Source organism: Muscardinus avellanarius (assembly GCF_963383645.1).
Source record: "Muscardinus avellanarius genome assembly, chromosome: 1".
In the NCBI taxonomy this organism is placed as follows: Eukaryota; Metazoa; Chordata; class Mammalia; order Rodentia; family Gliridae; genus Muscardinus; species Muscardinus avellanarius.
In genome coordinates, this window is record NC_137786.1 from 165,337,440 (window position 1) to 165,364,071 (window position 26,632).

The following is a 26,632-nucleotide window of genomic DNA, read 5'->3' on the forward strand; positions in this document are numbered from 1 at the left end:
ACAAACCGATTTTAACTAATAACTCTGCACAGGTTCATGTACTCTAAAGACACGATACTAACAACTCCCTAGTTACCAAACTTATCATTACCTGCCAAGATGATCCAGAGCTAACTCTAGGCCCCACACTCCTGTGTGTTCCCTTCCTTTGGAGATACCAAGGTGTATCTGGTGTACATACTCCCTTGGTACAATAAGCTAATAAATCTAGCTTTGATAACAGGTTAGATCCTGGTGGTCTTTAGTCAATGAGCTTCACCACTGCGAGTCAAAGGGTTCCTTTTTAAATGAGACTTTTAGAAAAGCTCTACCTTCATATGCAAAGGTAATAAATCCTACATCCTATATACAACTGCTTAGTAACATTACCAGTAAATAAGTTAATCAGCATTTACCATGGAAATTTTGTTAAACAAAACTGGACCTGCATATATGAAATCTGATAGTCAACCTGTGTTAACTAAAAAAACTTAAGCCGGGCGTGGTGACGCACACTTATAATCCCAGCATTTGGGAGGCTGAGACAGGAGGATCACAGTTCACTGATAGTCTCAGCTACTTAGTGAGGCCCTCTGAAACTCAGTGAAATCCTGTTTCAAAATAAAGAAAAGAAAAAATAGGGCTGGGGCTGTGGCTTGGAGGTAGAATGCCCCTGGGTTTCATTCCCAGTACCGCAAAAAAAAAAAAAAAAAAAAAAAAAAACTAATCATAAGAATAATCCCTGAAAATAATTCCATATTTTAAAATGTTTATATTTCCAAAATTCCCCAATTTTCGAATAGTTGATTTAAAGTTAACTACTCAGCCAGGTGTGGTGGTGCACACTTGTAATCCCAGTATTGGGAGGCTGACATAGGAGGACTGCAGGTTCAAAGACAGCCTCAGCAAGTAGCAAGACTCTCATCAGCCTAGTGAGACCCTGTTTCAAAATAAAAATAAAATAGGGCTGGGGTGTAGCTCAGAGGTAGAATGCTCTTGGGTTCAATCCTCAATGCCACACACAAAAAAAGTTAACTACTCTAGCAAACCACTGTGAAAATAAGTGAAAGATTACACATGCAATAGCATTTAGCATACTACTATTGTGAATAAGCTTTATTTTTAAGTAAAAAATGAATTATAGTCAAAACATAATGTTTGCCTCTGAGTAGTATTTTAAGCTTAACAGGAAAAAAGTCATTAATAATAAACATATTTTCAATTTTCAAATGTTTCTAATTTTTATAAAGATTTTAATTAAGCTTCGTAATCACTAAGCAGTTTTTAAACTTAGGCTTTGTGAACCTTTTGACATCATGCTTTAAAGAAAATAATCTATCTTCAAAACATGACAAATTTCAAAATCCATTAAAAAGTATTTTATTCAAATTATGTTTTCCAAAAGAGAGGGTTCTGTGCTAGTCGTCTTTGAAAGTTTTCATACCTAGAAAAGAAAAACCACAATACTTGTAAAAAAACAAAACAAAACTGTAACTGGATCTTCATAACCTACATAATATTTACTCAAAACAATTTTACATGTCATTTCTAAAAAGCCAAAGAGTTAATCTAGAAATTTAATCATTCTTGTAAAGAAACAAGAAGCACTGCAATTCAAGTGTGAGAGCAGTCTTAACTTTTATCAAAGAGCACAAATCATATAAATTTGAGTGCCAGAAAGGGGGAGGAGGTTCCTCTGTCATTTCATAGACTAGCAGATAAGAGTGATCTGCTCAAAGTCATGTAGCTACATTGTGACAAAAACTCAAATCTAGTATATTCTAGTGCTCTCCAGGCTATACCAAGGTACCAGTTCTCACCACAATCATCCTAAACATCCTCCCACCACTGCAATATATAAAGTGAAGATAAATATTATAAATAAAAAGATGGGAAAGTTGGAGGTGGGCATAGTGGCACACACTTGTAATCCCAGCATTTGGGACGCTGAGACAGGAGGATCCGAGTTCGCAGCTAACCTCAGCTACTTAGTGAGGCCCTCTGCAATTCAGTGAAACCCCGTTTCTAAATAAAGAATAAAAAATAGGGCTGGGGGTGTAGCTTGGAAATAGAATGCCCCTGGGTTCCATCTCCAATACTGCAAAAAAGATGGGCAAGTTGGAAAAATAGATTTATTAGTCACTCATGTGTGGGATACAATATAAACTACCCTGATTCCTTATACATACTTATTCAAATCAAGACTTTCTTTTTTTGTGTGTGTGTGTGTGGTACTGGGGTTCCTGGAAACCCTTCTACTTCTGGGCTACGCTCCCAGACCTATTTTTTGTATATTTTTATTTGAAAACAGGTTCTCTTAAGCCAGCGCGGCTGGCTTCAAACCTGCACGATCCTCCTGTCTCTGCCTCCCAAGCGCGGGGATTACAAGCGTACACCACCACGCCTGGCTCAATCAAGACTTTCTAAACTTAAGGAGAAAATAAAGCTTTGATTGATATTTTAAGTCTCATATATGGTACTTCTAATTCAAAATATACAAAAATGTATAATGCTTAACAGTGGTCCCTAAACATAGGCAATTATATTTTCTTGTCTTTACAAATTCAGAATGGCTGCTACCTAACAGAAGATATAGGATATAGACTTCCTGATCTGAACTCTACAGTACATATATTGTTAGGCAAAACCTTAATGTATATTGATGTCCACAATAAAAAATATGTTTAAATGTCAAAGAAACACATTCACAAACAAAATATACATAATTACTACAAGGCTTACTATTAGAGATAGAAAATGCTTCATACCATTTCAGAACCACATTTGCTGGAATGAACATTTCAGATGGACTTGGTGTCATCTGGGCCTGAGAGACAGCAAATGATGAAGCGAAATTGTAGAAATTGTCCAACATCTTTTGTGTGAACTGAAAAGTTAGACATTAATAGATTAATGGATTATAACAAATACTCCACTTGGACCTCCTGAACTAACTTGGTTTCAGGGATTATAATTTCTAAAATATTCTAATGTTGAAAGCTAAGGATAAAGTGATATTGTGGCATATATTATTCATTTTAGGGGAAAAATTTTTTCCTTCAAAATTTTCTTTTTATCTCCATGTCTATATCTCCTTCCTCAAACAGCACTCTCCTCAAATTAACCTATTTTCTCATACAAAAAGGTAAACTATCACTAAGAAGTCTCTCTCCTGACAGAAAGATAAAAACTTAAATATTAATAAAGGTAGCCAGGCATGGTGACACACACCTGTAATCTCAGTACTAGGGAGGCTGAGACAGGAGTATGGCAGGTTCAAGAACAGCTCATCATGTAGTGAGATTCATGACCCTAATGAGACCCTGTTTCCAAAAAAGCAATAAAATGGTGTGGGGGTATAGCTCAGAGGAAGAATGCCTCTGGGTTCAATCCCCAGTACCACACACAAACATGCACAGAAAAAAAAATATTAGTAAAGGTTACTGTTTTTCATTATTGTAAAGATAAAAAAGGCAGCATTATTCTATTTCCCCCATTTCTTAACCTGTCTCTTAAAAACAGTAAAATCTACCAATGTCCTTTAAGACTTCTTAGTAGAAGCTAGAATTTTTTTTTTTTTTTTTTTTTTTTTTTTGCAGTACTTGGGATGGAACCTAGGGGCATTCTATACCTCCAAGCTACAACCCTACCCCTATTTTTTTTTTTAAATTCTTTATATTGGAACAGAGTCTCACTGAGTTGCAAAGGGCCTAAGTAGCATCTGAGGCTGTTGGCAAAAGGCAATTCTCATCTCCTCCCAAATGCTGGGATTACAAACTAGCACCACCACACCTGGCACTAAATTCATTCTCATTTCCCAAGAATCAAATGGATTTGAGCACAAAACTTACAAGTAAATGAACAAATGAAGATAATACTACTTTCTATTCATTCAAAAATAATCTTTACTGCACTACTTTCTCAGAAATATAAAACTAGCCATGATGGCTTCTGCTGTCTTCTCTACATAAGAACTGTTTTATTGGGGCTTTTTAATTTGTTTACTAATATAAAGGTAATATAATCTATTGTTAAGGTACATGTACATGTGCTACTCTGATAAAAATTTAATAAGAGTAACTAAGAGTAATTAAACAAGAAACATGTATAAATACAGAAAAAGTACTACACAGGTAATGAAATACGGATAGGAAGATCTACAAAGTTAGAAGAGAAGATATTTGGGAGATAAAGCAGGCAGCAGTGAACTACACCTTCATTTCTTTGTCTTAAAAATTAGCAGGGACTGGGGTTATGTTTCAAAGGTAGAACCCTGTATAGCATACACAAGGCTCAAGTTCAATTCCCAGCATCCCCCCCCAAAAAAAAAACAGTGATAAATATGACAAAATATAATAGTTTAATGTAGGTTGAAGACATATTGCCCATTATAATGAGAATTTATAAGGACAGATGTTACTTCATTTCATCTGCCTCTTTGTATCTATTTAGAAAACACTTGGCACAGAGTAGCCAGTACACAAAGTGTATTTATGGAACATATAAATTATTCTCTGTACTGTACATTTAAAATGTTTCATGATAAAATGTTTAATGACCATATATGTGTTTGTCTTGTTTTGTTTTTTGCCGGTCTGGGGATGGAACCCAGGGGCATTTGACCTCCAAGCCACACCCCTGCCCTATTTTTTATTCTTTATTTTGAAATGGTCTGAGTTGCGGAGGGCCTCACTATGTAACTGAGGCTATCCGCAAACGCGATCCTTCAGTCTCAGCCTCCCAAATGCTGGGATTACAAGCGTGCACCACCATGCCCAGCTCCATATATGTGTTTTTATCAGAGTTCAAAATATATAAATATATACAGTAAAAATTAGCTTTTTCTCCAGTGATAATTTTAGACTTTGAGGGGTCTTTTCCAGACATTTTTCTAAATATAATCTACAAAGGATATTAAAGTATTGTTTTACAGCTTGCTTTCTTAGTTCAGTAGTTTTTTTTTAATTATCAAAAAATGTTTTGAGACTATATTGTCAAGTGTGTGTGTGTGTGTGTGTGTGTGTGAGAGAGAGAGAGAGAGAGAGAGAGAGAGAGAGAGAGAGAGAGAGAGAGAGACAGAGACAGAGACAGACAGACGGACGGACGGACGGACGGACGGACGGACGGACAGACAGACAGACAGACAGACAAGGGATTGAACCCAGGGGCATTCTACCTCCAAGCTACACCACTAGCCCTATTTTTTTTTTTTTTTTTAAAGCAGGGTCTCATTAAGTTGCAAAGAGCCTAAGTAGCTGAGGCTGGCCACAAACCCCAATCTTCCTGGCTTAGCCTCCCAAATACTGGAATTACAAGCGTGTGCACACCCGGCTGACTGTCATTCTTAATTCAGTCTATTCTCAAGGGATCAGAAAAAACCTGCCTTTTAATTCATGACCGCAAGCTTCAAAAGTACGCCTTTGGTGCTGCACAGTATACCCATAAACTTCCTAGCCTATTTTTCTGTCTTCTTTCATTAAAGACTTATTTAGTAATTGCCCTTTTAATTTAAATTTCCAGCACTTCCTTTTTCTCAGTTTTAGCTGATGCTCTTCCTTATTTCATGGAGGAAAGAGAAGGGATTAGAAAAAAGTCTGGAAAAATTCTCATTATCACATCCACTAATCTCCTGTACTTGTGCCCAATATATCCGTTATCTTAGCTAAGGTGAATACCTCATATGCACTCCCCTTTTATACTCAAGGATACTACTTCACGGGCTGGGGGTGTGGGTCATTGGTAAATCACTTGCTTATCAGGCAGAAGGTGCTGAGTTCAATCTCCAGTCCCTCTAATAGTGTTATTCCCCTTTCAACAATTCTCCACCCTCTCCTACACCATCAAAATTTCCCCTCTCAACATTATGCTAAGTGAAATAAGCCAGGTGCAGAAAAGAAATACTGTATGATCTCACTTTTAAGTGGAACCTAAAGATAACAAACACATAGAAGCAGAGAGTGAAGTGGTGGTTGCCAAAGACTGAGGAAAGACTGAGGAATAGAGGAAGGAAAACAAAAGATGTTGGTCAAAGAGTACAAAGTTTGTACAACACAGAGACTGTACTTAGTAATAATGTATTTTATACTTAAATAGATCTTAAATGTTCTCACTGCAAAAAAAAAAAACCATGATGATGCAAGGTGATAGATACGTGAACTGCCTTGATTTCACTGTATAAAATGTACCTCAGCAGCACCTTTTATTTCATATACATATGTAATCTTAACTTGCCAACTATCACTTAATGAAGCAAAGAAAAACGAGAAAAGAGTGAAATGTGTATTGTATTACCTGAGTGAATGAGTCAACTGAGGATACAGCAGCATTGCCTACAGGAGTCTGCTGAGCCAACGTGTCTAATAATTCCACTGAAATTCCAATCTGAGCAACAGATGGAGTTCGGACAATATTCATGGCTCCAAAAGGATGTTGGCTTCCTTCCCCTGAAAGAAAATGACACGTACCACATGTTTCATATTTAACTTATATTCATCAAAGTCCTCTGAAAATAATGTAAAGAACTTCTGATCTATGTACACTAAAAGTTCTCATGTGCAACTTTGTCTCTTTTCAGATAAATACAAAAGGCTACTTATTTTTTAGAATACTAGCAAGAAATAAAAATTAAAAATTTTTCACCAAGAAAATGTTGCTTTTCCAAACTTGCCAAGGATTATTGCAGCTATAGATAGTAACAGAATGAGAGAAAAATGAATGAAAATTAATTAGATAAAAGACTTTCAATGCTAACCCCAAAGGGGTTACTTTTAAAAGATTCTGAGCCGGGCGTGGTGGCACACACTTGTAAACCCAGCATTTGGGAGCCTGAGACAGGGGGATCCGGCCAGCCTCAGCTACTTAGTAAGGCCCTTTGCAACTTAGTGAGACTGTTTCAAATTAAAGAATAAAAAATAGGGCTGGGGGTATAACTCAGAGGTAGAATACATCCATCCCCAATACCACACACACACAAAAAAATTCTGGTTATTCTACTCCATTACAGAAAGATCTTCAAATTGCCATTATCACCAGTAACCATGGTATACTTTACTAAATGCCACAGATCTCCCCACTCAATACTTGATATTACAACAATGAAGAAATTAGTTTACTCATGAAAAAATATGTGACATGGCTCCGTTTATACAAAACTACCATTAAGTACAACCCTGATGTACAACTAACCTCATCAAGTGATTTTGAATTACTGTCTTATCTCCTTACTTTCAACCTGATGAACATTTCTTTATAGAGCAGGTCTGCCAGAAACAACTCTTTGTCTGGGAATGTTTTCCTTTCTCCTCCATTTCTTAAAAAATAGTTTGGTTGAATATGGAGTTCTTGGTTGACAGCTTTTTTCTTTCAGAACTTTATAAGGATTCATATATGTGATATTACTTGTCTTGATGCTTTCAAGATTCTCTTCAACAGTTCATTTATAGTATGCCTGGTGTAAAGTATACTCTACCTGGAGTTAATATTGAGTTTTGTTCTGTTATTGATTAGCTAGTGATTGGACAGAAATTTCCTTAAACATGTGTAACCAAAAAATTCTCTTAGCCTTTGCAGATGGGCAGTGTGTTGGGATCTGCATTCAATGCTCAGCCAGGCAGTTTACAACTCTGCCCATGCTTTCATTTCCAGCTGTGGAGGGCCTGAAAGCCAGCCTGAGGTGCCTTCTTACGTTTTTAAGCTTTGGGCTTTATGTATGTACATAGGTCTTTTTAGCTTCTTATCTCCAGCCTTTTGTCTCAAGTTTTTGATCAGTTATGATTTGCTCTAAGCACTGTCTTTTGCCTCAGTGACTAATTTATGTGTATTTCTTGATAAACATCTCTTGGATAGTCACTTTAAGCATTGGGAGAGTTCCTTATTAGGTGAAATAAAGGCACAACTTTTTAACCAGTCTTTCAGGGAGTCACCAGACAGATCAAAACAAGTTAATTACAATTCTTTGTAAATAAAGACCACCCTGTTCCCTGGACCAGTAGTAAAAATGGAGACAGTTATTTAGGTTATCACTGAGCTGAGGGCCAGGGAGCAGAAAATGGCACAAGGCTCACTGTTCCTCTGGCAATTCAGTGATTTTTCTTGATTTCAATGTTCCCTTGGTTGCTACAATTTTTTTTTTTAGTTGCTAGAGTTCTGAAAAAAACTAATTCTGACAATTTTTTCTAGTTATCTTGTTGCTTTTATGGAGGGATAGATTTGAGTCCCTTACTCTATTTGTTTTAAACCTGGAATAATATTCAACATATTAAAATAAATATTATAAATAAATGATGTTTGTCTGCCTAACAGGCTTCAATAATCTCAACTATTGAAAGAGGTTCAATACAATCTTCTGTCACCTTCACTTTAACCATGTAGGAAGTGACCTGGAGGCTTGTCATCTCTGATCTGTATCATTTGTCACACACAAATAAAATTAACTAAGACCCACTGTAAGTGATAGACTAAGAAAACATTCTGACTTTTTCTTTGATTTGGAAGTTTTTTGGTGCTATGACAACTTAAGGAAAGAAAAAAACTCTCAAAGTTCAACAATCTTCAACCTACATTTTCAAAGATATCCATTATGTAATTAAATCATTTCTCTAATCATATTTTCAAATTGGCTTAAAATACTAGTTAATTCACTCCAAGTACCCATTACTTAAAAGTCATGAAATAAAATAATAGGAAGAAATGTTACAAAATATACAGATTACAAAACTAATATACAGTTAGCATTTATTCTGGATCTAACTTCTTAAGTCAGAGTAAAAAAGAAAACATGATCAATTACATTGAATATCAATGTCAAAATATTAAACACAGCAGAGCAAGCAAACATCTGGTATAATTTTTAAAACAAAATACACATTTTATCAAGTTCTCAACAACTTTCTAACAAAAAATGTAGCAGCTAACTTTTAAGGACTGTTTCTCCAAGTATCCTTCCTCCTTATTAACTCAAGATCCAAACACAGAGCCTATCTAAAAAGAGAAATCCTATAGGATGCCAGTTCTTTAATCTTAATATATAAGGAAAAGCAGTCTTTATCATCTGCTACCAGGTCTAATGCAACATTGTAGAAAGAATGATCAGAAAGGGGGCTGGGGCTGTAGCTCAGTAATACTGCCAAGGCCTGAGGGTTCATACCTCAGGAAACACCCCCCCAAAAGAATGTTACTAATAGATGTTGAAAAAACTTTATTAGCATTTTGATTAATATTTAAATAAAGCAAAGCTAGATATCCATTCCACATTTTCCTTAGGTTTTACAGGTGAAATGGGCCATGTTCCCTGAATACAAGTGCTCATCAACCATCAAGATGACATGGACAAAAGTTCTAGCTAGTGGTGACTTACTGTTCCTTTTTCTAGTTTATGCACTGTCAAAGTACAATAAGTGAAATGCTGAGATTTTAAAAAAAACTTTACTTACAAACATTATTTAGAATGGTTAACCCAGTTAACCATTTGTACACCCAGTTTTCATCTGTACACCTATTTCCTTTTGATCACTTTTATGCATACACACTTTTAGGTTTTGTCCATTTATAAAGCATATCCAGCCAAATTCAGAACACAAATATATAAGATGAGAGAATAAGAGCATATGTCCTTTTAAGATATGTCCAAGAGTTATTAGAAAATACTGTGTGATAATTCCTTCTATTTAAATGACTGTAGAATACCATATTTTCTTTTAGGCCTTAGAAATAGCATTCAAGGAAGACATGGTAACACACACCTCCCAATACTTGGTAGGCTGAAACAGAAGGACTGCAGGAGGATCAAGACCAGACTCATCAATGTAAGACTCTCAGCAACCTAGCAAGACCCTGTTTCAAAACAAAAAATAAAAGGACTGAAGGGTAGCTAAGAGGTAGAATGCCCCCTGAGTTCTATCCCAATTCTACAAATACAACATACATAAAAGAATAAACTGGGCTGGAGCTGGAGCTCAGAGAGGTAGAATGCCCCTGGGTTCAAGTCCCCATAGCACAAAGGAATGAAAATACAGTGTTTAATCAATTACTTAGTTGAGAAAATTCAGATGAGTCTAAATATTGCTTATAAAAGCAACTTCACCATCATTAATCTAGAAATCTCTTTGTATTTACTTTCTGATTTGTCTAATAATTGTAAAACATCTTCCTGTCAATTTTTCATTTCCCATTATGAACAAAATATGAAAAAGTATGAATTCTATATTGTTTAATAAAAGATAAAAGCAGTCCATAAAGACGATATTGCTATTCCTTTTATTTCTTGAAAGATAGCATAATCCTTTGAATATAATATGAAAATTATAAGTTAACATAATGACAAAGACCACCAGACCAAATCTGTCTCACAGCCAATTTTTATATCACCTGGAAGCTAAGAATGATTTAAAAATTTTTAAAGAGTGTTGAAGAATAACCATGACACAGAGACTATTTGTGGCTTACAGGCCAAAAATGTTTACTGTGTGACCTTTTATAATAATGTCTGCCAACCTCTGTTCATTCTTCCATTTTTTCTTTTTATTTCAGCCCATTTTCTTTTAGGATAGTGGAGAATAATTAATAAGTAATGATGAAATAATTTTCTAGTTGAAATGATAAAATGTTTCAAGACACAGGAAAAATAAGATCACTAATATTCACAAATGCATTTATAAAATGATCCAGTGGATACATAGGGTAACAGCAAGATAAAATGTGGAGGAAGGTTTATTTTAAAAATATATAAACAAATGTTCCTTCTGTTCTTTGGATGACTTCTACAATGGAATAAAAACTCATGAAATATCAATCCTTCTAATAGTTAAAGTGCTCAAAAGAGAAACTAAAAAACTAAAAGTTCATTGGTTAACACACTGCAAGTGCATTACAGCAAAGGGATGAGGATAATTACGGCAAAGAAAAATAATTTACCAAGCAGTAATATCTGAATGAGATGATATGCTACACAGCTATATAAAAATCTCTTAATTATGCCTGCTTAACAATATTTTTAGTACTAAATATGAAAATTTTAAAAACAAGTGTGTATTTCCTAAACCTCTTAGCTTCATTTTTATTGATAGCTTACCAGGCCTTAAGTTATATTTTTCACTACTGCATATCCTAAGCACTGATTCTCAAAACTTCATTGGCAATAAATATCTTAAACCAGATAAAAATGGTAACATATATGCCATTGTACTACATCTGAATTTGGATGACTGAAATGACTAATAGAAGTACCTAAAGGCCAGGTATGGTGGTACACACCATCAGTACTTGGAAGGCCAAGAGAGACAGGAGGAGCACAGGCTTCAGGCTAGGTCTGGGGTTGTAGCTCAGACGTAGAATGCCCTGAGTTTAATCCCATGTACCACACAGACAAAAACAAAGTATTGATAGTCCATCACTGGTGCTCTACAGAGCACAAAATGGTAATGATAAGAGCCTCTACTCTTAAGGAGCTCACACTCAAAGGGAGTAAAAACCATTTAAATACTAAACTGGTTTCATTATCTGGGTGATTTCTAGTATCTCTTCTATCATTGATATCCGATGATTTTATAAAAACATTAACAATCATTTTTAAGCACCAATTCTTCCCTAGACATACACATTTTAAATGCATTAATGCTCATATTAAAGCCATTTTACTGAATTCTCCTCCAAGGTTGAAGATCTTGGTCATGAATACACAACCACCCTTGGGTGTGGTGGAAAGTGCCTAAAGCATCAGTTACTTAGAAGGCTGAAGCAGGAGGGTCATTTGGGCCTAGGAGTTTTGGGACTAGCCCCAGCAACACAGCAAAACTCATCTCAAAAGAAAAAAAAAATAAACTTACCCAGCAATGAGTATCACTGAGGTTCAAAAACAGATCTACCAAGCTCCAATATCAAAGCTCTCCTTCCAGTTCAGTTTATTATTGTTTATATCAAATTCTATGTTATGAACTCTTAACTGATTTTAATTCATTACTTACTTCACAATGAAGCCACTCAAGAAAACAAGCCAAGAAATGTCAGAAGGAAGGGGTTTCCACCCTGGCTAACTACTTCCACTTGATGTGAATAGACTACTAGCAGCATCTTGTGTTGTCCTAGTCCTTTCTAATCCCCTTGGACAAGCTCTATCCTATTTTAAATGAAAACTAGAATTAGTTAAATGTTTCTCCCTAACAACTGATTTGGATGAGTGAAAGACCATAAATGCCATATGTAGAGAAAGCTAAAAAGCAGTGCATTAGAATATGGCAGTAACCAAAAAGAAAAAGAACAGAATTATAAAGAAATTCAAATTATGATTTATAAAAACTCTAATTTTAACACTTTAAGAATTCTTCCTTGGTTGCAGAGGGCCTCACTGAGGCTGGCTGTGAACCTGCGACCCTTCTGTCTCAGCCTCCCAACTACTGAGATTATAAGTGTGCACCACTATGCCCGGATTCAAAAGCCCTTTTTCATGGGTACTTTTAATGTCAGTATTATGGAAGACAAAGCTAAACAATGGTGCCATATCAAAGATTAATGTTACGATAATTAAAAACACTGTGTAGCCCAGTAGCCAGGAGTGGTGGTGCACGTGTAATCCCAGCATTTGGGAGGCTGAGATAAGAGGATCTTGGTTTGAGGGCAGCCTCAGCTACTTAGTGAAGCCCTTTGCAACTCAGTGAGACTCTATTTTAAAATACAGAATAAAAAAAAAAGGGGGGGAACTGGGGATATGGCTTGGAGGGAAAATGCCCCTGGGTTCTATCCCCAGTACCAAAAAAAAAAAAAAAAAACTGTATTAGCCAAAAAAAAAACCTGTATTAGCGGGATATGGTAGCACATGCCTGTAATTCCAGTGCTTGGGAGGCTTAAGATAGGATCACAGGTTCAGGAACAGCTCAGCAACTTAGCTAAACCTAGCAAGATCCTGTTTCAAAAAAAAAGGATTTTTTTTTTCCCCAGTACGGAGGATGAACCCAGGAGCATTCCACCTCCAAACTACACCCCAGCCCTATTTTTTATTCGTTATTTTGAAACAGGGTCTCACTAAGTTGCAGAGGGCCTCACTAAGGCTGCCTGTGAACCTGCAATCCTTCTGTCTCAGCTTCCCAACTACTGAGATTATAAGTGTGTGTCCCCATGCCCGGATTCAAAATAAATTAAAGAGCTGAAAATGTAGCTCAGAGACTGAATGCCTCTAGGTTCAACTCCTAGTACCACAAAAAATTAAAAAAAGAAAGAAAAGAAAAGAAATACATGACCCTGATTGAATCCTAGATTGAGAGTGCAGGAAAGGGGAATTAGTAAAAGAAATTATTGAGACAACTGCTGGCAAAAATTTAATGTAGACTATATATAAGAGTATTGTATTCACATTATATTTGCTGACTTTGAGCCGGGTGTGGTGCTGCAAGCTTGTAATCAGAGTACTTGAGGAGACTGCAACAGGAGGATCACAGGTTTGTGGCCAGCTTCAGCTACTCAGTGAGGCCCTCCCCAACTTAGTGCTATTTTGTTTCAAAATAAAGAATAAGAGCTAGGCATGGTAGAGTACTCTTGTAAACCCTGCATTTGGGAGGCTGAGACAGGAGGATCACAGTTTACAGACAGCTTCAGCTACTTACTGAGGTCCTGTGCAACCCTGTTTCAAAATAAAGAATAAAAAAAATAGGAGCCTGGCCTGGAGGTGCACACTTGTAATCCCAGCATTTGGGAGGCTGAGACTGGAGGATAGCGGTTTGAGGACAGTCTCAGCTACTTAGTAAGGCCCTCTACAACTCAGTGAGACCCGGTTTCAAAATAAATAAAAAATAGGAGAGTGGTGAGTTGGCCCAGGCCACCCTCCCGCCTCATGCCATTTTGGCATGGGGCTCTATTTTCTGTATTTCTATCTTTTTAATAAACTTCTTTAAATTTTCAAAAAAAAAAAAGAATAAAAAATAGGGCATGGGGTGTAGCTTGGAGGTCAAATGTCCCTGGGTTCCATCTCCAGACCCACAAAAAAAAAAAAAAAAAAAAAAAATAGGGCTGGGGGTGTAGCTTGGAGGTAGAATGCCCCTAGGTTCCATCCCCAGTACTGCATAAATAAATGAATAAATAAATGAATAAATAAATAAATAAATAAATATAGGGCTGGGGTGTAGCTCAGAGGTAGAATGCCCCTGGGCTTAATCCCCAGCATCACAAAAAAAATTAATAATAATTGCTGAATTTGACTATTGTACCATGTTTTATATGAAAAAACATTAATGATCTACGAAATATATACTGATGTACTTAGGAATAAAGGAGAATAATCTTTGCAATTTATCTGCAAAACCTTCAGAAGAAAACAATAAATAAAATAAGGCAAAAATCAACAAATGTAGAAAACGTGTAAGGAATTATTTGTAATATACTTTTAATTCTCTTTTAATTTTTTTCAAAATAAAGTTATGCTAAATCCCCAATACAAAAAAGTTATCAGAACTGTTATTTTTAAAATTTAATTACAAACAAACAGCACCTTTCAGATGGGGCCTGGCCAAAATGAAACAAGGTAAAGGGTATCTCTAATTGAAACATAAAGCATTAATTAGCCTTTTCTCCTAACAGGAGCATCCTACAAAACTTTACTCCAATACTTATTCATATAAACATATATCCCCTTTCTTAAACCTCGGATGATTTGGGAAACTATTTCTTATTCTTCTATTAAGTATAATAACATACTAAAGTGTTACAGACACAATAAAAAAATTTGTAAAGCTCTATGCAAGTGCTTTTATATCTGACCTAATGTCCTACCCCCACCTGCTCTTCCAATCTCGGACTCTTCTGTTTCCCATTCTCCATATAATTCTCCACTGTAGATGCCACAGGAATTCTCCCTGACTGAGGCATTGAGCCAATTCCTCCTTGTCTGTTGAAACACTTTACAAAGAGTTAACCTACAGAGAAAAGGAAGGTTTTAAGTTGAACTTTGTGTGCATGAGAGTATGTGCATGTGGCTTTAACTCTTCAAACAGCATATGAACTCTAAAAGTATTTATCTTTGCAAACAAATGCATATAAATATGCACTATACATAAATATTTTCAGTTATTTTTGGTATGAAAAATTGCTTTCTCCTTTCAAATTCAAAATCAAATTTAAACCATAATTTTAAAAATTTTGTACTCATGTTCTTGATATAACATGAACCAAACTTCATAAACATTATATTTTACTATTCATAGTTATTACAGGTCTTAACAGATGTATAAATTATTATAACCAGAAACCAGTATTCAGTTAAGTCTTTATCAGAATGCTGAAAGCAATGTTTTCATAAGATTCTTACAATCTGATAGGCTAGATACCACTTTCTGAACTCAAGAAAGATATCTGAAGAAAAAATTTCAAAAAAATCCTGTGACAGTACTAATATAAAACTAGAGAGAAAATATAAATTCACTAGAGTATAAATACTTAGGTATGTGTAGAAAAACTAGAGTATAAACACTTGGGTATATGTGAAAAATAAATTTCTAACTCTAATTAAGGATACTTTTATGTTAATGAGACAAACATCAGAAAAGCAGGCTATGGATAAGCAAAGGACTTTGTTGAAGAGATTAAAGATGTCAATTGAGAAAATACTCAGCACAATCTGCACATGATCACAAAATGCTTCTCTGTGAGGCTAGAAGGGGGCTGTAACCTTGAAACTACTCTTGGCTAGAAGCCCAGAAATAAGATGAAAGAATAAAAGCTTTTTCACAGCCCCCTTCAAATGTTAACAAGCAGAGCTTCCACAGGCCTGCTTAGAGAGATAAAGTATCTTCAGCAAGAGTCCAAGCTAATGTGTATTGACCCTTAGCTCAGGACAAGAACCCACGGTTTTTCTGTTTTGGGTTTTTTTGTGTGTGTTTTGAGGGAAATTGTGTCTGGAACCCTAACAGGGGTCCTCGGAGGACAGTTTCCCCAAAACCATATCATCTCACACCGCAACAGATAAGAAATATAAATTTTATCACAAGTCTCTCTACTTTGATATTTTATTTTTGGTACAGGGGATGGATTCAGGAGTATTTTACCTCTGAATTATACCACCAGCCTATTTTTATTATATTGTTCTGAAACATGGTCTTACTAGGCTGCCCAGTCACTTCCTTGGTTGCTGAGGCTGTCCTTGAACCTGTGATCTTCCAGTATTTTGAAGCCCAAGGATTACAAGGGTGTGCCATCACGCCCTTGGACTATTTGATTTTCTTTTGGAGGATGTAGGATTAACCCAGAAACCTTCTACTTCTGAGCTACATCCAGCCCTGTTTTGAAACAGGCTTGAAACAGGGTGGAATCTTCTACTTCCAAGATAAACCTCCAGCCCTATTTTGTATTGTTTACTTTGAAACAGGGTCTCACTGAGTTGCAAGGGGCCTCACTAAGTAGCTGTAGCTGATAGCTGAGGCTGTCCACAAACTGGGATCCTCTGGTCTCAGCCTCACAAATGCTGGGATTACAAGTGTGGGCCACCATGCCCTGCCCTGGCTCTGGGTTTGATATTTTAATAAACTCCCTAGGACCTTTCCATATGTAAATTAAGAATTCTAATACTTTAAACACTCAAAAAGAGATTTTCACAACTTATGTCAAAAAAAATTACCCAAAACATTTTAATAGCATTTTATCACTTGTTTATGCAATGTTGAGATGCAAGAAGTCTCTAAATATCTTGTACTTCCTTAATTTTCCCTAATAAAGCACTGTGCTTTAACAACAAAAAAAAAAAGTTTTGAAAATTTGTTTTAGTGGATAAAACTACCAGTAAAACTGTTATAACGAAAATTTGTATTTCTATAATGACTGATGATATTGAGCAGTTTTTTTATGTGCTTGTTTGCTGTCTATACATTTTCCATGATAGTTACCTATTCAAATTTTTTACCTTTTAAAATAAAATTAGGCTAATTTCCTTTTGAGTTTTGAGGGGTTTATACATGTATAAAGAACACATATACATATTCTTAATACAAATTTTTTTTTATCACATATGGGTTTTTTGTTTTTTGGGTTTTTTTGGTGGTACTGGGGGGTGGAACCCAGAGGCTTTCTACCTCCAGGCTATACTCCCAGCCCTATTTTATATTTAATTTGGAATCAGGGTCTCACTAAGTTGCTGAGAGACACACTTAGAAGCTGAGGCTGGCTTCGAACTTGTGTGATCCTCCTGTCTCAGCCTCCCAAGCACAGGGTTTACAAGCGTGAACTACCACGCTCGGCTATCACATATAATTTGGAGAAAAAAAAATACCCAGTCTTTGGATGGTCTGGGGAGGGAATATATTGACAAATTAACCTAGGAGCACTCTATTTCTGAGCTATACTCCTTTTTTATTTTTTGTTTTTGAAGCAGGATCTAAGTTGCTAAGGCTGCCTTAAACCTGTGATCCTCCTGTCTAAGCCTCCCAAGTACTGGGATTATAAGCATGTCCTACTATGCCCCAGAGACTATAAAGCTATCAGAGGGGGGCATAGGTTTAACACTCCAATCTACAGGCACAGGTAATAACTTCCTACAAGACCTCCAAAGCACAGGAAATTAAAACAAGAATTAACAAATGGGATGGCATCAAATTAAATTAAAAAGTTTCTGCTCATCAAAGGAAAGCATCAAAAATCTAAAAAGAAAGCCTACAGAATGGGAGATTTTTACCAGCTACCCCTCTGATAGAGGGCTAATATCCAGAATATACAAAGAGCTCAAAAGACTATACTAGCAGAACAAATATTCCAAATCAAGAAATGGGCAACTGAATTGAATAGATACTTTATAAGAAATAGCCAAGAGATACACAAAAACATGTTCAACATCATTAGCAATCAGGGAGATGCAAATCAAAACTACTGAGATTCCACCTAACCCCAATCAAAATGACAAGCATAAAGATGTCAAAAAACAATAAATGCTAGTGAGGATATGAAGAAATAGGATCTCTTCTACTCTGTTGGTGAGAGTGCAAACTAGTTCAGCTGCTATGGAGATCAGTGTGGAGATTCCTTAGAAAACTAGGAATGGATCCACCATATGATCTGGCTGTACTACTCCTGGGTATCTTTCCAAAGGGACTGAAGTCAGAGAACTACAGTAATACATGCATACCCATGTTCACAGCAGCACAATTCGCCAATAGCAAACTATGGAACCAACCTAGAAGTCCATTAACAGATGAATGCATTAAAAATAATGTGAAAGCCAGGCGTGGTGGTGCATGCATGCTTGTAATCCTGCTTGGGAAGCTGAGACAGAAGGATTGTGCAGGTTTGAAGTCAGCCTCAGGTGTTTTAAGAGACCCTGTTTCCAAATAAAATACAAAATAGGTCTGGGAGTATAGCCCGGGGGTAGAAGGCCCCTGGGTTCCATCCCCAGTACCACCAAAACACACACACACACACACACACACACACACACACACACACACATATATAAATGTTTTAAAAATCATGGGAAATATACACAATGGAATTCTACTCAGCAATAAAGAAGAACAAAATTATGTCATTCCTAAGAAGACGGAAGATCTGGAGAACATTATGTTAAATGAGATTAGCCAAGCACAGAAAGAGAAGGGACCTCTTTTCTCTAATACGCTCAAGCTAGAGAGTATTTGGGATACCAGAGGGACTCCAGATGATGGAGGAGATCCTCAGGGGAGCCGGGGAGGAAGGGTAGGAGAGGAAGAAGGCTGAGGTTCATTACTGGAAATGCTACCTGCACTATGTGTAAACATGTGAGTGTAACATTGTTAACCTGGACACTTGGTATTGGGAGAGAAGGAAAGGGAGAGCAAGGGGATAGGGGGCACCAAGTACTGTGTGAATGTGTTCCATTGTCAACATGATCTACATTATGATGTGAGACTATAATGCACCAATATAAAAAATATCATATGGAGAAAGCAAAATGAAAATCTTAACTTTTGCTTAAGACCTAATAAATGTGCCTTTTTATGGTAAAAAAAAAATAATAATCACCACTAAAATGGGCAAGGCACATTAGTGTGTGTCTATAATATTGTAGTTAGGAGCCTGGGACAGGAGGATCACAGGATCAAGGCCAACCTCACCAACTTAGGCAGACCCTATTTAAAAATAAATAAAATAGTGCTAGGGGTATAGCTCAGAGGTAGAACTCTCCCCTGCCACTCTCTGGTTCTATCCCTAGCACCACCAAAAGGAAAAAAGATAATAAACAGATAAAGTTGAGAGTCAAGTGTTGATGACAACATAAAGGAACTGAAACTTTCCACATAATGTTGGTTGAAATGTAAGCCAGAATATTTATGTTGGAAATAGTTTGGTAGTTTCTTAAAAAGTAAAATATCCAAGTACCATATGATCCAACATTCCACTTCTCAGTACTTATGCAAAAGAAATGAAGGCACATAACCATGCACATACACAAATGTTCTTCTCGGCTTTATTTTTATGAGCCAAAATCTAGAAATAACCCAATGTACACTAACAAGTGAATAAACTTTGGTTTACACCTATAATAAAATGTTACCTGGCAATAAAAAGCAATGAGCTATTGACACACAACAATGATGACTTTAAAAATAATTATGCTGAATCAAAGAAATCCAAAGGGAAAAAAGTACATTCTGTCTTCCTCTATACATAACTCTAAAAAATACAAAACATTTTATAGTGACAGGAAATGGGTCAGTAATTGCCTCTAAAGTTAGCAATGGAAATGTTCATTATATTGACTGTGGTGATAATTTTAAAGGTGTTAAGATATACCAAAAGTTATCAAATTATACTTTATTATAATTTGCTAATGTCAACCATACCTCAATAAAGCTATTAAAATCTGTTAAAAACAAAGTAAATTTTCTTTGTTCTTTGGAAGTTTTTTTAAAGAAAAAAAAACATGAAATATCAACATATGCTTAAGAAACAAACTGAAAAATTAAAATTGGGTCTGATGGATTCTGGTGGCATATCAATGCTTAGAATACATCAGATATAAATCAAATGCACACAGATACATCCATAATTTTGTAATTCTTTTAAAACTAACTTAATTACTTTTGGAAGATGCTAGAAAATATTATGTCACGTAGAATCAACTTATTTTTTTTGAACATTCATATGTAAAGGAAATGAACTAAACATTTATTCTGCTTTTCCTATAATGACCCTACTCCTAGAACTCTGGTAGATATAGAGTAGCATATCACAGTTCTTTATACAGCTAATAAATGAGATGACATTAGAATAACATCATTCTGAACCCTCAATGAATTAGTCAATTTATGCACTACATATAAATGGCTGCCAATTTCACAAAATATAAGAGAGCTATACATATATGTGCTTCCCAATGGAAGAACATGTGGCCAGCAATACTCATCAAAAAATTTTATTTATTAATTTACTTATTGTATTACTGGGGATTGAATCCAAGGGCATACCACCTCCAAGCTACATCTCCAGGCATATTTAAATTTTATTTTGAAACACGGTCTTCCTAGGTTGATGAGTATTCACTTCTTACTGAGGGCATCCTCAAACCTGCAGCATTCCAGTCTCTGCCTCCCAAGAACTGGGATTACAGGTATGTGCCACCAAGCCCAGGTCAAAAAACTTTAAAATTTAATTTAAATGAAATCCAACAAAACCTCTAAATTCAACTAATTCACTGGAAATAAAGATACATTAAAAGTTTGGCTTTCATAAGAGATATATGACACCTAGCAACCATTTGAGTAGTAGAAACCTTACATAGGTGTTAATTCAAAGTTTTTTTTTGTTTTGTTTTGGTGGTACTGGGGATTGAAGCCAGGGACATCCTACCTCTGAGCCCTATTTTTTATTCTTTATTTTGAAACTGTGTCACAAGTTGCAAAAGTCTTCATTAAGTAGCCCTGGCTGGCTGCAAATCTGGGAACCCCATCTCAGCTTCTCAAGTAGTGGGATTACAAGCATGCACCACCACACTAGACTAATTCAAAGTATTTAAAAACCTTATATAACCATAAAATTTCTGAGATCACTGAAATATGAATACTGATCATGAATATTCAATTTGAAATAAAATAAGTATTTGGTTTTAGGTATGATAATAGAATTACAGTTGTATTTTTTAAAAAGACTTTGTCTTTTAAAAACCATACTAAGCCCGGTGTGGTGGCGCACGCTTGTAATCCCTGTGTTTGGGAGGCTGAAGCAGAAGGATCGCACAGGTTCAAAGCCAGCCTCAGCTACTTAGTGAGGCTCTCAGCAACTTAGTGAGCCTGTTTCCAAATAAAATATAAAATAGGTTTGGGAGTACAAGCCCGGAGGTAGAAAGCTATATATATATATATATATATATATATATATATATATATATATATATATGTATATGTATATGTATATGTATATGTATATGTATATGTATATGTATATGTATATGTATATATATATCCCATACTAATATACTAATATGTTTACAGATTACACATTGTGATCTAGGAATCTGCTTCAAAATATGAAGAGACAAGCTGGGTGTGGTGGCGCACGCTTGTAATCCCAGCACTTGGGAGGCTGAGACAGAAGAATCCCACAAGTTCAAAGTCAGCCTCAGCTACTGAGTGAGGCTCTCCGCAACTTAGTGAGACCCTGTTTCCAAATAAAGTATAAAATAGGTCTGGGAGTATAGCCCAGAAGTAGCAAAGCCCCTGGATTCCACCCTCAGTACTACAAAAAAATACAATAAGAAAAAATGAAGAGAGACATAAACAGAATTCTAAATGAAATAGCATGAAATAGCATTATCTATGAGTTGGTCTTTTTTTTTTTTTTTTTTGGGTGATACTGGACATGGAACCCAGGGGCATTCTACCTCCAAGCTATACCACAGCCCTATATTTTTAGTCTTTTTATTTTTTGAAACAGGGTCTCACTGAGTTTGCAAACGGCCTATTTTTTATTCCTTATTTGGAAACAGGGTCTCACTAAGTTGCAAAGATCCTAAGTAACTGAGGCTGTCCAGGAACCATGATCCTCTGGTATCTGCCTCCTGAATTCTGGAATTATAAGCATGCGCCACCATGACCAGCTCTGAGTTGGTCATTTTTAAGCTGGGTGATGAGTAGAATATTCCACTGATATACTAAGAACTCATTCCATTTAATTTGTAACTATTTCCTATATATAAATATAAAAACTCCAATTACTCATTTTAGTGTATTGATACTATGTCTGTTCGGGACTTTGATTTATTCTTGAGTCAGTTTTGTTTAGCAAATTTTCAGCTGTTTATGTATGGTACAGAAACTTTTTATAATAGTATCAAATATGTCTGGTACCTAAGTATATTAAATTGCTGACCTATTAAGTTCCAAATGAGTCAGTTCACATACTTTTAATAATCCATGCCTATCCTTTCTATATACACTCTTGTCTTGTACCACTCTATGCACAGTATGCTTTCAATCTTTTGCCATATACCAATTACTACCCACACTTAGAATACACAATAGCTCTCTCTTAGGCCTAAAAAATTCCTAGTTCTCAAGAACTCCAATAAGACTTCCTCCAAGGAAATCTTTCCCCACCCTCTTGAGAATTAACTGTTCCCTTATCTATTCTCCCTCAGCACTTTTATCTTTTTTGGTGGGGAAAGGGGTTACAGGAGTTTGAACCTAGGAGAATTCTACCTCTGAACTATATCCCAGCCCCATTTTTAATTTTTCATTTTGAAGGACTGTCTCACTAAATTGCAGAGAGTGATTAGTACAACAGTAAGTTGCTAAGGCTGGCCACGAACCTGAGATCCTCCTGTCTCAGCATCCCAAGTCCTGGTATTACAGAAGTGAGCCACCACACTGGGCTTCCAAACACCCTCAATTACCTTTCACTCTGGTGAAAATCACAGAGTCAGTTTTATTGTCTATTGAACTGTCTTTCTCTAAAAGAATGAGTTATCTCAAACAAAATCACTATCTTTAAATTTCCATAGTAGACACTCAAATGTTTAAGTATATAAACATGTTATCTACATATTTCCTAAATATAGTTTTCCTTGGGCTCCACCAATTTTTACAAGAATACATACTTATGTTTTCTCCATAATGATTTAACAAAACCAGAAATTAAAGTGGAGTAAATGGGACCTAATCTAGTTTCATTTCTTATATTTCTTCACAAAATACCTCAAAATATCAAAGCAAGGATTACGTCCCTGCAATGTCAACAGAACCAAAATAAGAACAATTGGGAAAATCAAATCTGATAGTTCAAACACCTTAATGGGCGAAAAGAAGTACTCTTATTTCCCATACATGCCTACCTAGTTTATCTATTCATTTAAAAGACAGATATGCATCTTATAAATCATGAGAAGACACCTCTCATTACTACTTAAAAAAAAAAAAAACTCAGAAAAATCTGAAGAACTGAACAAGTGGTTCTCCAGGGGTAGAGGGCAGGGGTGAGTGAGGAGATATAAAAGCCTTTCACTTACTGTTTTTCAAATGTTTTTGTTGTATCATCTGCTTTTAAAGAAATGTTAAGTTTTTAGCAAGCAGAAAAACAAGTTTAAGAAGCTGCATTTCATGTTATGCTATTTTTTAAAAGTTTAATCATGAAACTATTTTTAACATTCTTACCAGATTTAAGACCTGAAATTTTTAACATTCTTACCAGATTTAAGACCTGAAATTTTGAAGATGGCGCTTGGTTTTCCATTTGTGACAAATCCTAGGAGTTGCCATACTGGCATTCCACTTGAATCAGGGTAGGAAAAGTAGACAGATCCTCCCATTCCCTCAGGAAATGGGATTGTTCCCAGCATAAAAACCACAACATGGTTGATATTTTCATAATCAGGCAAGTCAAAAACAAATTTATCTTCTGCCACTTGTTGTGCAGCTGTTTGAACCTAGAAAACAACAAATTCATCTTAGTTCAATAGTGTGTTTCTATACCTTACAATATTACTATAATTATGTCACCAACATGGTCAATTATGGTGATTATACCAAGTATACTGTTTGGTTTGTCTGACATTCTAATTATGAAACTTCAAATATGCCAGGAAGTGTTAACTTTTGATAGAAAATGCAAAAATATGCACTTGGCCTTAAAATGATCATTTAATGGTTGCAGTCTTTTCAAAATATAACTATTCCTTCAAAGTACCCTGAAAGGATTTTTACTTATATAAACAAATATCTAAAGCTTCAGAATGTAAAACTGAAAGGCTGTTTAAGTTACCACTATTGCCGGGTGTGGTGGCGCATGCTTGTAATTCCAGCTCTTGGGAGGCCAAGACAGAAGATCATACAGGTTCGAAGCCAGCCTCAGCTACTTAGTGAGGCTCTCAGCAACTTAGTGAGACCCTGTTTTCAAATAAATTATAAAAACTAAGCTGGGGAGGTAGCCTGGAAGTAGAAAGTCCCTGGGTTCCACCCCCAGTGCCACCAAAATAAATATAATAATAATAATAATAATAATAATAATAATAATAATAGTAATTATAGTAATAATAATACAAAAATTTAAAAATAACCACTATCAAGTTCTTACCTGAAGATACAGAACCTCAGGTAATTAAAATGTACCAGCAACACAAAAGTAATTAGTCCTCAATTATATGAAGATTCCACATTTGCAAATTTAGCTGCTCATTAAAATTTATTTGTAACCCCAAATCAATGCTTGCTGTGTCTTTGTAATCATTTCTGGACAATTTCATGGCAGAATAGCAAAAAATTGTAGTTATCCAACTCTCACTCCAAGCTGAGTTAGAACTAGGCTACACAGTACCTAATTTCAGTCCACATATTAAAAACAAGTGTCCTTTCCCCAGTCTATTTAGGAGGACTTTGTTTACGTTTTGCACTTTATGTTGATTTTTGCTTCTTTTTTTGTATGTGTGTGTGTGGTACTGGGGTTCCTGGAAGCACTTCTACCTCCGGGCTACACTCCCAGACACCTATTTTATACTTTTTTTTTTTTGGAAACAGAGTCTCTTACTGGCTTCGAACCTGCACAATCCTCCTGTCTCCGCCTCCCAAGCGCAGGTATTACAAGCATGCGCCATCACACCCGGCTGATTTTGCTTTTTAAAATGGCCAAGCTTTATAAATGCTGGGTAGTGTTTCTAACTGCAAAAAGTCTATGAAATATCTTAAAGAGAAAAATGCATGTGTTAGACCAAGTTCAGGCCTGAGTTATGCTGTTGAACCTTGAGTTGAATGCTAAGGAATCAACAATGCATATTAAATAAATGTCTTGAAAAAGAAATATACAAGCTGGGTGTGGTGGCACACACTTGTAAGCCCAGTACTTGGGAGGCTGAGACAGGAGAATCACAGGTTCTTAGCCAGATTCAGCTACTTGGTGAGGCCCTTTGGAACTTAGTGAGACCCTGTTTCAAAATAAAGAATAAAAATAGGTTTGGGGCTGTAGCTTGGAGGTAGAATGCCTCTGGGTCCAATCCCCAGAACAGGAAGGAAGGAAGGAAGGAAAAGGAAAGGAAGAAAAGAAAAGAAAGAAGCCCAGCATGAAGGCACATGCCTTCTATCCCAATACTTGAGAGGCTGAGACAGGAGATCAAAGATTCAAAGCCACCCTCAGCAATTTAGTGAGGCTCTCAACAAGTTAAGAGAGACCCAGTTTCCAAATAAAATAGGGCTGGAGGTATAGCTTGGTATAGTTGACGTGACAATGGATTTCATACAGCTGTTTTATTCTTTTTAAACACACATTTTTAATGTTCTTCTTTAATGACACTCATCTGATTCTCACACTCATTCCCAATTGAGCTTTTCACTATCCCTATCAAGAGTGGGCAGGGGCAATCCAAAATTACCTTGCCAGGAATACCAACTACCAACATACCACAGCAGCCTCCCGGTCATTCAAGAGATAAGACAAACTTTCTGAGCCTAGTCATCTTTGTCGTTTAAGAACCATGCACGAATTACAAATACACTATCAAAAGATACTTTAAGTAAAAGGAGTCAGGTCTGAACATGGATTTCTGGATAGTTTCGACGGAAACAAACAACATACATCTCCAGATTATTCCTAAACAGGTACTGATCTCCTTTGACCAATAAACATTTTGTTCGCATCCTTCTTTGGTCAGTCATCTCCGTATGACTCACAACTAAATATCAGGCGTTTCTATCAGCCAGCTTCCAATAACATTAAGCCTATTTTTTACTAGGGACCTTCCAAATAGATACTGCCCAAACACCTTACTCTTTTACAGTTTGCTGCAGACTAGATAATACCTCAGATTTGTGCGTTTAGGAGGGCATCTATACTGCCAACTAAGCCTAAATTGCTCAATTGCAAAATGGAAATAAAGACCATCTCACGAGTTACGAGGTTAACTCTGAGCGCCCCGAAGGCTAAAATAATTAGTAATGGACAAAAGGCGTGCAGTGCGCTCACCCCAGTACTTGCTACAAAATGCACCCTCGAAAAATGACAGCTAATATTGTGACTACGATTCAAGTAAAAATCTAAACAAGAGTTGGTCAAAAGAGAGCATCCCACCGCCCCCCCCCCCATCTTCCACACCCAGACACAAAGCCGCCCACGGCCCCGCGTCTCACCCCCGCGCACCAGCGCCCGGCTTTCGCCCTCAGTATCCTGACCCCTTCCTGCTCCCATCCCGCCCCATCCTCACCAGCCTCCCCGCCACCAAGCAGCCAAACAT

The 26,632-nt window shown here is 36.3% G+C and overlaps 1 protein-coding gene across 2 annotated transcripts; it reads right to left on the reverse strand.

Annotated features, from left to right (window-relative positions):
- Positions 1-1,368: 1,368 nt before the first annotated feature.
- HIKESHI (heat shock protein nuclear import factor hikeshi) lies at positions 1,369-26,632 on the reverse strand (the record flags this gene model as incomplete). Of its 2 annotated transcripts, none has more annotated exons than XM_080716762.1 (5): positions 1,369-1,423; positions 2,748-2,806; positions 6,271-6,422; positions 23,602-23,839; positions 26,603-26,632. In XM_080716762.1, the coding sequence occupies 5 exons, from the start codon at positions 26,630-26,632 to the stop codon at positions 1,369-1,371; spliced, it is 534 nt and encodes a 177-aa protein (XP_080572888.1). The 2 variants fall into 2 exon arrangements, with proteins under 2 accessions (XP_080572888.1, XP_080572887.1); XM_080716761.1 differs by having other exon boundaries at positions 2,748-2,866.